Here is a 14,142-nt window from a genome sequence, read left to right on the forward strand (position 1 = left end):
ATTTTGAAAAATAGTGGATTGAACCTGCTTTTATAGTGCTTAACCTCGCACGTGTATGACAGTGTCATCAAAATCTGTTATATTTACAACGAACAAAACAGACATAATAGGTAAAATTGTCAAAATATGGGTACAGCAGTCTAATATTAATACTAGTAAGTACTAATATTGATATAACAAAAACACCACTGTGATATTTTAAAAGTATCGCATTGATATAAGAACTAATAGCATTTGTTTATTTATGTTTCTAAGAAAAACACAGTTAATTTTACACGGACATAAACTTTAGCTTCTAACTAACTTCAGAATGAATGCTTAGACTCAATTATTGTTTATTTTTTAACAATAAGTTTTAAAGTTAGTATTTTCTTAATTTTTCATTACCAAAACAACATTTTCCGCATGGAATGTCTGCATGTTTACAATTTGATATTAGACAATATCGCTATGTGATATAAGAAAAGTTTTTATTGATACGCTTCTTCCATAGACTGAGTAAGAATAAATCACAAAACATAATGAATATATCTAAACTCTCTGGGCTGACACTGTGTATTCTATTATTCCCTTTGCAGTTTTTGCTTTATTTGTCTTTGAACTTTCATGTTCCTGTGTGTCGCAAGACTTTAAAATGGCTTTGTGTTTATGCGTCTATATAATTAAATATTTTTTTTTTTTTTTTGGCTTTGAGCTTTTTTCGAATCATTATAATTAAATTCTATATGATTTTTATCCATCGGGTGACCTCCGACTAATACATATGTATCAGTTCTTGCAGTTTTTCTATCATTTGGTGTTGCGCTCGCTACAAAAATGCCATTAGATTGGACAGTAACTTAAGTTTGACATGACGAAAGAATGGTAGATTGTCATTTTTGCCAGTATGTTCATTTGTGACCCAATTCTTTTCAGAACGTTTCCCTGTCTGACTGCTTTTTTGCAGATTTTAGATATGTATCAAGCTTAAAATCAATGGTTACTCCAAGTAGTTTTACTTCATAATTGTATTTGATGTTGTTTCCATTTAAATTGAAGACTATGTTGTTTTAACATGTTTTATGTGTTTTACTACCAATTGCTATGGCTTGACATTTTTCTGGATTAGCCTGCATTTTATTTTGTGAGAACCATGAGATTAGTGAACCACAGTCTTCCTCTAAGGATTTGATAACTGATGCCAAAAAAGATCCAGATTTTGAAAGGATATAGTCGTCTTCATAAGTATATAAGTCACAGTCAGTTTCTTACCAAGAGAAAAATATCGTTTATAAATCTTTTAAATAAAACAGGGCCTAGTATAGAGCCCTGTGGTACACCTTTATTAATGTCAAGCATTTGACTAATACTTTGACATATTTTGACACATTGCTTTTTACCAGTCTAATAATTGGAGAGCAGATTCACTCAGACCATAGTATTTCAACTGCATGATTAACAGATCATGAGGTAAGCAGTCGAACGATTTACTAAGACCCATTATAATTGCTGCTATGTATTTGTCATTGCCCAATGCTTTCTTCTAGTCATCTATTATTCTTAGTAAATTGGATAACCAGCCAAAACCCGCTCTAAATGGTGCAAGAAATGACTTAAAAATATTTTTGAATGTTCCGAAAGTTGCGTCACGATGGCTGTCTCAAAAGTTTTAGAAATTGAAGGATATACACTCACTGGTCTGTAATTACCCTTTTCAAGTACACTGGGTTTGTTGTTATGAATCGGTCCCACCTTGGCAATTTGGAGTGAGTCTAGAAAAAACTGAGGTAGACAATGACAAATTTACAAGATCAGTTATTGTTTTCGTAACTACAGGTTTATCATGGTGTAGTAGTTTTGGTGATATTCCGTCAATTCCTGTTGCTTTCTTGACATTTATTTTATTTATTCGTTTCAAAACAAAATGTTCATTTACTGGTTGAAAATTTAGTGCTGATGATTACAAGTCAGTATATTCTTTTTATAATTGCATCGATACTTGGATGTTTTTCATCGATAACGATGTCGTTATTACCAATGTTCTTCGCAATTGTTAAATGTCTCACAAATTTCTTCCTGGTTTGTTTATATAGCCATGTTTTCTTGTAGAATGATGTCTCTGGTGTTGGCACACCCTTTATTCGTAAGCACACCCTTTATTCGTAAGAAAGGGTTTAACCATAGGCCAAAAATCGTTTGCCTAATTGGCCACCTGAACACCTTTCAATGAATAGGTGTTAATAGGTGTTAACAGATTTTTTTTTTAATTTGGTTACAAAATTCCTCAGCTCTATAAGCTTAAAAGGTGAGTGTTTGTTTGCTACCTTAATGAAGCTAAAATTATCATACGCATTGTTTACATCAGTAAAATTATCAATATCCCAGTTTATACATTGCAGATAATACGCAAAATTCTGCTCATCAAAGTTTTTGAAACTTCTACAATTTCAAAACTTGTACTAGTATATCATGTATATTCAGGATGTTTCCACTGCATACAAGCTGACAACAAATGTATAGGGCATGCGTAGTATTGTGGTAGTCCACTTCTCCAATCTGATTGGCTTAGAGTAACGTCATGATTATGTAAATAAATAATAAAACAATACAAATGAAGACACGGCACAGCAAAAAAATGAGAATAAAAATGATGAATGTGTCAAAGAAACAACAACTCGGCCATAGAAAAAACAACAGCAGAAGGTCACCAACAAGTCTTCAATGTAGCGAGAAATTCCCGCACCCGGAGCAGTCCTTCAGCTGGCCCTTAACAAATATATACTAGTTCAGTGATAATGAACGCCATACTAATTTCCCAATTGTACCCAAGAAACTAAAATTAAAATAATACATGACTAACAAAGGCCAGAGGCTCCTGACTTGGGACATGCGCAAAAATGCGGCGAGTTAAACATGTTAGTGAGATCTAACATCGGGGGGGGGGGGGGGGGGGGGGGAATTGCTATATAATTAGTGGTAGGGATGAGCCGCTGGAATAGGTCACTTTTTCATGCTCTATGATACATGAAAAGGGTGAGAAATTCAGATTAAATATATCAATAGGTTGATATCACCACTTGCTTGATTATAACATAAGTATCTGAAACTAATCAGATGTCCGTATTTATTCTTGATGCGCTTAAAACACAGTCGTAAATGCATCAGTTATTTGTCAAACCAATTAAACTCTATTTATGCTGATGTGGTATTTCCACTGATGCCAGTGATAGATGCAATAAATCCAACTATTTTGTCATTTGCACCTAATTAACATTCAAGGTTTTGTATACATAAAACATGATAACAACTATTTAAAGAAATTCCATTGTGACAGCGTCCTTTACCAGGGAACGGCAATGTAAAACTGATAAAAAGTTTCATTGCCGCTCAAAATAAAAAAATATTTATAAACCCAAACAAGTACAAAGTTGAAGAGCATTGAGGATCCAAAATTCCAAAAAGTTGTGCCAAATACGACTAAGGTAATCTATGCCTGGGATAAGAAAGTCCTTACTTTTTCAAAAAGTTCAGAGTTTTGTATACAGGAAATTTATAAAAATGACCACATTATTGATATTCATGTCAACACCGAAGTGTTGACTACTGGGCTGGTGATACCCTCGGGGACGAAACGTCCACCAGCAGTGGTATCGACCCAGTGGTGTAAATAGTTATCAAAGGTACCAGGATTATAATTTAGTACGCCAGACGCGCGTTTCGTCTACATAAGACTCATCAGTGACGCTCAAATCAAAAATATTTATAAACCCAAACAAGTACAACGTTGAAGAGCATTGAGGATCCAAAATTCCAAAAAAACGATTTACACCAATTAATCCATTTAATAAAAAAATAAACATTTGAATATTGCAGTTCTATGACATTTTGTATTAACATTATTACTTACTCCCAATAAATATACTGGTGTGCAGATTAATTACAATGGCCTAACATCACACATTATTATTTGACTTGTTTACGTTGTCTTCATCTAGCATCAAACACTCATCAAAGGATATTATTTTTTATTGTCATTTATTTTTATAACTATAAATACACTCGTATCTGTTAATAGCAGATGATGTTAGCTCCAGGCAAATGGAACCAGAAAGCATTGAAAGATGTAGAATGCATCTCGGAAACAGGAAATACGTTTTAGAAATACACAATCAAATCACGTTCGGCATTTAGATTCAAAAGACAAGCTTAAGGTGATTACATCTATCCAATAAAGAGGTGCATCGCACTGACAATGACAAGAATTTACCGAAACAACCTTCATGCAAAGAAAACGACAACAGAGGCATCTCAGGGGCGGCGTATTTATTACTGCCAGGTGACAGTAGACAGTACTGAGACCATGCAGGCGAACCTGTTCCCACTTGAAAGGGATACCAATTGATTCACGAACAGATAAAAAAAATCATTAGACGTCATAATAATGATTAGAAATTACGTACCGAAATTAAAATACATGCAGTTCCATACCTTATAAAAGGGGATCACCGGAACTGAATGGGGATGTTTTTGCTGTCAAGAATGCAAAAAATAAAATCACAATATTACGGTCACTGGAACATATTTTAAACAGAAGATAGGTAGGATGCATTTTCAGTTGATGATGATGTATTTACAAATAGTTAGAATATTTTCCAGAATTCAACAAATGCAGAAATCGTTTCATTAGCATTCAGGCATACATTGACTTGTATTGTTTGATATCCTTATTTTACCTCCCCGTGGTGAGCAGGGGACACCAGCTATATACATGTTATATAATTTCAACAGAAGAGATTTATAATGATGAATAAGAAAGAACAGTCACCTGCAATCTACCTGTACACCACTCAATCAAATATGTTAACAGTGTCTATAGTACGTAGATGCAACTATGGCAGTGACGACGAAAAAGACAATTGAAAAGGAACAATATGTATTTTTAGGTGTATATATTTCAACAAAAAGCTTATAATTACGTTTTTTGTTGTTTTGTATTTCTTCATTTGTTTTGTTTCTGTTTTTCTTTTGTTCGTTTTCATTTGTGTTTTCATTTGTGTTTTTTTGTTATTGCGCTCTTGTTTAAAAAGATACATGATCAATGAAATACCGTATTATTGTACTAGTATATGTTTCTGTTGTTGTAGTAACCAAATAAAAAAAAAATATACGATTAAGATAAAGTTAATAAATCTTATAATTTCCAGGTAAACAATCAAGACTTCCACATCATTTTGTAGGCGACTCTTCTTTATATTATAATGACGATTACGTAAATACTGAGATAACGTGGGAAAAGAGTTGCAACAGAAAGAAGACAAAATAACAAAATGAACAACAAAGGTGAAGTATTCTTTCGAAAAATTTTCTTACCGGTATGCAATAACTATGTGTGACACATACATATATGTGAAAATAGTGGCAACAGAAAGAAGGAGAAAATAACCAAATTAATATAAAAATGTCAAGTATTTCTTCGAAAACTTTTTGACCGGTATGCCTCCATGACCAATGTTATCTTTAGAGTGAGCTGTTCTAAAAGGGGGGGGTAAAGTTGATCAACTATACAATTATAAATAATTTCGTCTACTTTGAAAATGAGTTTATTAATTCCTGCTACACTCAAAACATCATGCCATCTTAAAAATTATTTTTGATGTACTGTCTTTTTAGAAGTTAACTTTACTTGGCTTCCTGTTACTTACAGTATCTCTTTATCTTTTGCAAGTGAATACTGAATTATTAGAAGAGTTTATTGTCATCTCACTATTTATTTTATTTCACCATGAACTTTCTTTTCTATGATGTTTTTTATTTTAATCCCTACTTAACTGTACAAATTGGCTACCATATATATCACATAAATGTTACAGGTTTATACTGATGCGCATATTATAAATTATTTGTTTAAAGGAAAAGTTTGTTGTGTACAAAGGCCTATGTAGAATAATGATTTGTAAAATTATTATCTTTTTCACAATAAAAAATGGACAAGTTATTACTTGTACACAATGTTTATCTTCTAAAATGTATCAGTTTAATGTCTTTAATTCAATTATATATATTTCAACCAAACATTTGTGTTCTTATAATGTTTTTGTATCAATGCTCAGTATTAGACTGTATTATGTAGTTGTGGAAATACGATAGCCATATGCAAAACAATAGACTGTGTGCTTGCCTCATCCTTTGGGGTTCGTGTTGTTTATTTTTTAGTTTTCTACGTTGTGTCATGTGTAATATTGTTTGTCTGTTTGTCTTTTTTATTTTTAGACATGGCGTTGTCAGTTTATTTTAGTTTTATGAGTTTGACTGTCCCTTTAGTATTTTTCTTCCCTTTTTTGTGTTAAGCGGTTTGTAAAACACTGATAACTTGTACACAAAAATAAGTATATATATAATTTGTACAACATTTCAACTTTGTACACAACATACACATTATATATTGTAATCACCAGCCCATGAATGATCATTAATATGGTCATATTTATAAATTAACTGTTTACAAAACATGTTTGAAATACTAAGGGTTTTCTACCTCTGTAATAGATTACCTTAGCTTTAAAACGTTTACGAATTTTGGTCCTCAATGCTCTTCAACTTCGTACTTTATTTGGCCTTTTTAGATTTTTGGATTCGAACGTCACTGATAAGTCTTTTGTAGACAAAACGCGCGTCTGGCGTAAATACAAAATTTAATTATAGTATATATGATGAGTTTATTTATATACATTGTATATGACACACGTCACATGTTCCATTTGTTGTCGTGTTCTATTTTTCGATGTTATATTACCGAATTGACTTTTTATATAAATTCAACTCGCAAACTAGCAACACGACGGCTGTTACTCGTATATCGTACTTTCCTCTTTGATCCCTTCATAAGTTATTATGTAACTGCATGCTATTGATTAAAAATACTTAATCAATGTTAAAGTTGAGAATAACCGGGAATTTTCTAATTCTATTTATAGAAGATAAAAGGTAAAATTCATGTTTGCAACTGGAATGACGCACTCATAGTAGTTTCTTATAACTGGTGAAATCCTAAGATTGGTTGGTAAGTCTTTATTATATATACTGACGGCCAGTGACGGGTCATTTTACGATATGTATCAACCCCTTCTGCATCAGGCACGAGCATGACATGTCAGGTTTGTACATCTGCTCATAATATCATAATCCCGGTTACATTCATGTATATCATGTATACAATGTATATATCCCACCTTGCAATGCAGCACCGTCCCTTGGTGACTTTTGTAGCTAAGCTAAACATCAAATACATTGCTAATTTATTTAAGATTTTTCATGTTAGGTTGTACATGAGAAGTAGTTACCAAAGGTACCAGGATTATAAGTTAGTACGCCAGAAGGAGGGAATGTATATATATGTATGTATTGTGTAGTTCATTATATTAAAACTGTATGTATACTACAATTCTTCTATTTCTTCTTCTTCTTCCTCGAAAAATTGTGCTGAATTCATATTCAAAATGCGAATCCAAATTACTGTGAGTTTAAACCTGTCGCTTTTTTGCAAAAATAAAAACATCGCAATAATTTCTGAATTGTATGATATTCTGCAGCGATGCTTTCCATTAAACATTTTAAACGCCCATTTTCCGTGTAAAAAAACCCCAAACTAAACGTTCAACTCAAACGTAAAATATTCTGTACGACAGCAAATTAAAAAACATTAGATATGCAAAATAAATCTTTGTAGATTTATGAGCTCATAATTTTTACCTTTAAATTAATGTTAAGAAATAATAATCGATGTATTAATTTTTTACGTGTGATACATGTAAAAGGAAAGTACAAATTATCAGCAAAGTCTATTGGTCGAAATTAGTTAATTAATTTAGATTTAGTAAAAAATATAAAGTGAATGGATATTCTGATTGACTCTGATTGGCCAATTTTCAAAATATAAAGGGACGAATATTAATATTAGAGGGAATTTGGGGGGCATCATTCTGATTTTTTCTCTTTTCGTAAGAGTCAAAACGCTATTCAGGCTTTTAGAAGACTCTACTTTAAAAATATAATGAAAAATCTGTAAATTCTAGGATGTCCATTAAAAATAATGGCAAAAGAAAGAAGAAAAAAATAACCACATAAATATTAAAGGTCAAGTCATTTTTTTGAAAGTTTTACGGACTTCTGACCGGTATTATGCAGTATATGTCACATGACAGTGTTCCATTTGTTGTAACCACACTCGTGTCCTTCTTTTCTAGATTGTTACATTACCATACAGGACTGATTCTCAAATTTCTTGCAAGCTAGCAAACAGATGTTGTTTGTATATCGTACTTCCCCTCTTTGATCCTCCATAAGTTGTTATGTTACTACATGTTATATCGATTGAAAAGATAAAAGTTGAGAATTACGTGGAATTTCCGAAGTTTATTTATAGAAAATGAAAGGTACAATTTATTGTGCCACTGGAATGACGCAATCATAGTAATTCTTTATAATTGGCGAAATTCTAATATTGATAGGTATGTCTTTAAACTTATAAAAACGTATTAATCATATACTAGTATTCTAAATTAACTGAATAGATGTTTTCAATATAACGCTATTTTCCTTTAAAAAAAACCAGGCTGACTGTTAGAAATCAATCTGTACGACATCAAATTAAAACAAAATTTCCACTATGCGAAATTAAACTTTGTATTTGACTTATATGATCAATATAATTTATCTTTCGATTTATGTTAAGAAACAAGAATCGTTGTATTCTTTTTTTTTAACGTGTGATAACTATGTAAAAGGAAAGTACATTTGATTAGCTACGTCTATTGGTCGTTATTCGTTTAAATTAAGTAGATATGGGCGGTGGCCTGATACAAACTACATGTTTAATGATTATATGCATTGCACAATTTATAATTTGTGTGTGTTTTTAATACACGATTAAAGAAAAAAAATATTGCTGTATTCTAAATTAATAAAGAAAAACAATAGTTGCATCTTCATGCAGGATGAGAAAACATTCACAATTTGTAATGGGTAGGATGTGAAAATATATGAAACACTAATAAGTTGAATGGTATTTAAAGAAAGTGTGACATTATATTTAACATCCCTGTACCTATATAGCTCTACTCATCCATTCATAAAACTTCTTATCCGGCTTTATGATGTAAAAATAGTCTTGATTGACTACATAATGTTTGACCCACCGTTAATAAGTTTCATCTGGTGAAATACCTATTTCAAAGCATCATCTTTTTTTTTTATTATGCCCCACCTACGATAGTAGAGGGGCATTATGTTTTCTGGTCTGTGTGTCCGTTCGTCCGTCTGTTGGTCTGTTTGTTCGTTCGTCTGCCAGTTGCAGTTTTTGGTCGATGTAGTTTTTGATGAAGTTGAAGTCCAATCAACCTGAAACTTAGTATATATGTTCCTTATGATATGATCTTTCTAATTTTAATGTCAAATTAGAGTTTTGACCCCAATTTCATGGTCCACTGAACATAGAAAATGATAGATCGATTGGGGCATCCGTGTACTGGGGACACATTCTGTTATTTGGGGTTTCTATAGAATATTTTGGAAACTTGATGTTAAATATATATTTAATATATAACATATTTATTTATAGTGGGTTGGGAACTTATATAATTTCCTTTCCATTTGGGTTTTTATGCATTATAAAGTTTGTATACAGGTTCAAAAAGGAAAAAAATAATTGTTTTGTGATTAACTTCCGATGATTTTTATCTCCTTATATTCCATGAAATGTGAATTTTTTTCTAAAGTACTGGACAGGATAAATCTTAAGTCATGCTAAGTATTTGAAACAAAGATAAATTCTGTACATTTTTTTGGAAAAGGGCAAGTTTAACAAAGACTAATAGGGAAAAAAATCAATGATGGTATTACAACTAATATGGGATGCTGTACTTGCACATGTTACCGTGTGTACTTTCATGTGATACAATTTCTTGCTATTTATGTGAAATGTAAACAAAAATGAAATATTTAAGTAGATTGAGTCTCTTAAACATATTTTATGAAAACAATTCATGGAAATAGGTCTCTACCATGAATATAAGTTCTCAGAACAAGCCATACTAAGTGTTTTGGGGAGCCTTTTTCTCCTCATTTCTTATATCCTTCTATAAAAGATTTTTTTCCTAAGAAAAGATTTTAAAAATATAAATTAAATGATGAATTATTTATAAAGCAGTAACAACAAATTATTAACTAAAAGATATGCGTTAACTGTCCATCTCTGGAACACGGTGTTAACTTAAATTTTACATAAAGACTTATTGAAACCCCCTTAGAGAAAAAACTGATATGAGAAAATCAATGGTAGTATAACACTTGAAATAGGAAGCTAAACAGTATACTTACACCTTTGACCTTGTGTGTACTCTCATGTGATACAATTTCTTGCTGATTAGGTGAAATGTTACAAAAATGTAGTAGTGCAAATGTAACACTAAAAGGGGAAAATCAAAAGTCCATTTCCTCTTGCTGGTGAAACAAAGAAAGACTTTCGATTCCTAAAAAAAACACACACAAAAAGCCCGATAAATCGATTACAAATTATTAATTATATTAGTAAGTTAAAATAGCTGCTGCTCGAAACAATATAAAAAAAATATCATTGTTACGTGCAGCAGCAATTTACAATATCAATGTGTAGATAACCTGAACGTCGGTACTTTCACATTCCTCACTGGCAAATTGACTGATTTTTTTTTTACAATTTTTAGAGTCTAACAGAAAATACCAATATATCTATTAACTAATCAAGAGGTGGGTAGGTTTATGTTATATGTGTATTCTAATTAAGTTTTTTTTAACTATGACACGGGTATATTTCATAATTATAATATGTTGATAATACTTATGTACAGTTTAATGAGTTTGACTCAATTGTTTGTGTGTGTTGTGACCATCGTTTAAGTCATATCTGGAATCTCTGGAATATTATACAATTACTGTCTTTTGATGAGGTATGTAGATGTATTGACTTTTGAAACACTGATATTCACTGAGGCCAACGACCGTTGTGAATATCAGTTTTTCAAAAGTCAATTAAACCTCATATTTACTGAAACACAAGACAGTAATAGTTTTATTCTATATTCCGAGAGAAATACGTGTAATGGCAATTATTTACCAAATACTAATTATACATCAAACGTTTTTTTTTTAACTAAAATTATGCACGTAGTAGCACGCGACGTTATGTGCGGTGTATATATTTTTTCCGTAGGTGAATATACTTATTTCATTTTTTTTTTATTTCAAAATCCTATAAGAAAAACCTACTAAAATTTTATAAACATGGAATAACATATATCTATCTAACAATTTGATATTTTGAACAGGTTGAATATGGCACAGAGATATGCATCTTTACGTAACAACGACTTCGGGAATGAAGAACTGGTGAATGAACTGTCAGATGAAGATCCTTTACAACGTGATGACGGTGGTGTTGATATCCAGGAAATCGTTGCTGAGATTGGACAACATTATTACACATCAGCACATGACAACTTTTCTTTCGTTCAGTCAACAAATACTGAGGCCGACGCACATACTGCCCTGGAAAATGCGATTGGCAAATTGGATGACCCTGAAAAGAATTGTAACAAAAAGAGCTGTGCCAATTGTTCAAAACCAAAGAGAGTGGAAAATGTCTTAAGTTTAAAGAAAGGGCAGCACATATCGATGCCAGGTCAAAAATCAAACTTTTATATAAAAGCGAAACGAAAGCTGAAAAGAATGTACGACCACCATGCCATAATTAAAGAAATAAAATGTACGACAGGTACGAAAGTGTCAATGGTTCTCATACATTTAGATAGGTCAGGAGTGCACGAGGAAACCAAAGAATTTGATTTGAGGGAAAAAGAGATATATATTGTAGACTACGTTTTCCCTAGATACGACCCAGATACCATTGTGGCTAGAGCCGAATCCATTCTGACAAAAAAAGACAAATTCAAAACCTACAATTTAGTTACAGGCAATTGCGAACATTTTGCAACTTGGTGTGTGGTGGGAGATGGCGAAAGTTTCCAGGTGCAAAGTCTGAGACAAAAAATTGCAGATGCTCTTTCGCGATTATTTGGTGCTGGTAGCAAAATTGCAAAGGGTATACTTCGATTATTATTTGTTTCATCAGATGAAATTGCCAGTGGTCTTAGTAAAGCAGTACCAGAGTTAGTTCTTGGTGGAGCAGCAGCCTTGTATTTAATATACTGTATTATAATGACAGTTTTGCATGTAAAAGATTATAAGAATGGACAAATTTGTAGGTCTTGTTTAAAGGGAAAGTTGTTAGACTTGTGGCTAACATTTGGAGCGTTTGGACTGACATCAATCATTACTTTCCTCATTTTACACTTTGTTGTTCCCGCAATGGTTCCTGCAGTCGGAATACCCCTTATAATTCTATTAGTCCTGCTTGCAGTCGCATTTCAAATGATTGTGCCGAGATTAAGGAAAGCGCTGAGCTCTCCATTTTCTGTTGACCGTGTTAAGGTGGTAAATTTAGGGCAAATTGGTATTGGTGATGTGCTTTCACATCGCTATTATGGTGTTAAACATTCAAGTATTGTAACGGAGGTCAAGGTCGAAAATGATAAAAAGACAAAAGGGCGAATTCGGTTGGTCCATTATGGATCTTCGGCAATATTTGGAACGAAAAAGATTGTTGAGGAATATATTGAAATTGATATACATAAATCACGCATTTATGTATTGAATTGCAAACCTTTGTGCACATTTGAATCTGACATTGTTGTAAGTCGAGCGAGAAGTCGAATTGGTGAGTCTAAATGGGCCATATTTTCAAATCGCTCTGATCATTTTTCATATTGGGCCAAAGTTCAACAGTACAACAATGACTTTTTTGACGAAATATCTAATGAAGAAATCAGAAGACCAATGTCAAGGACAGAAGCGTCACTCTTCATAGAAAAAAGAGATATTCATCGCGTAGAAGATCTAAAAATAGGTGACGTGGTTCAAAGTAATGTTATTGGAATAATCGATGATACAGGCATACTATCTTCAATAAGATATTTGGATGGCCAAGATGGACGTAAATTTGAAATAGAGGTTTATACATATTCGTTTTCCTGGACTATAATTCGTAAAAAATATACTGTTGACCTTAATAAAGATAGCTTAAACGTAAAAGTATATAATCCTTCACAATGCCAGACTATGGAACAACGTGTGAAAAATGCGCGGGACGTAGAGAACGATAAAGGTTTATGGTGGACCACAGAGGGCTTTATTGAACATTGCATTGAACTCAAATCGGATTGAACACTTATCTTTCATAAATCAAACAAAACGAGCTATGATGTTATAAGTTATATTCATCAAACGTCTTCCATTCTAGATTTATAAACACGCACATTTGTTTTAATATAAACTGCTTTGAAGACATTAAGTTTTTAGACAACAACTTGAGTATACGTGTGTTCATCGCTATGGAATGGTTCCAAATAAGGTTCCGTACACAATGGAAAGTTGGAATTGATTTGGGAGTTATATCCGTAAATGTGGTGCAAAATTGGTGACAAAAACTTGTTTCAGAACATTGACAATAACTTGAGTTTAAGTGTATGACTTTCTATGAAATATCACCACAAGATTCCATACTAAAATAGTAAGGTTGGGATTGATTTGGAGGGTAAGGTCCCAAACTGTCCCAAAAAAAGAAATGGACCGAAAAATACTGTTCTAATACTTTGTATAAATAGCTTATTTTCTGAACAATTTTAATGGGGTTTAATTGAAAGTTTTGATTTTGTGTAATTCTTTTATAATAAAATATGTGAATCTAATTGTGTGATGAGATTTGAATTTTGTGCTCTGAATTCGAATTGGTCCCCATTGATTTCCAAAACGTCATACACTAAAGTTTGTTTTATATGTTCAAAACTCGAATTGTTTGGAATCTATAGATAGTATGCAAAATGTAACCGTTAAGATTTTCATTTTTTGGGTCCACAATAAGGTTCACAATAAAACTATGTTTAAATTTAACAAAAATTGTAGTATGCTGAAATCAATTGTGTAATTTATTTTGGATTTTGAGCTTTGATACAAAAATGGTCTACATTTGGGTGCAAAATCATAATATTTGAATAAATAAAATTTAAAATTCAC

General features: G+C 32.1%; 1 protein-coding gene across 1 annotated transcript; it reads left to right on the forward strand.

Annotated features, from left to right (window-relative positions):
• The first annotated feature begins 8,397 nt into the window (after nucleotides 1-8,397).
• LOC134680953 (uncharacterized) lies at nucleotides 8,398-13,754 on the forward strand. Its single transcript, XM_063540269.1, has 2 exons — nucleotides 8,398-8,486; nucleotides 11,340-13,754. The coding sequence occupies exon 2, from the start codon at nucleotides 11,347-11,349 to the stop codon at nucleotides 13,291-13,293; it is 1,947 nt and encodes a 648-aa protein (XP_063396339.1). The 5' UTR covers nucleotides 8,398-8,486; nucleotides 11,340-11,346; the 3' UTR covers nucleotides 13,294-13,754.
• Nucleotides 13,755-14,142: the final 388 nt, after the last annotated feature.

Source organism: Mytilus trossulus, chromosome 8 (assembly GCF_036588685.1).
Source record: "Mytilus trossulus isolate FHL-02 chromosome 8, PNRI_Mtr1.1.1.hap1, whole genome shotgun sequence".
Classification (NCBI taxonomy): Eukaryota; Metazoa; Mollusca; class Bivalvia; order Mytilida; family Mytilidae; genus Mytilus; species Mytilus trossulus.

Excerpts from the sequence above, each read along its gene's own strand:
- LOC134680953 (XM_063540269.1), top strand. The coding sequence starts at position 11,347 with ATGGCACAGAGATATGCATCTTTACGTAACAACGACTTCGGGAATGAA.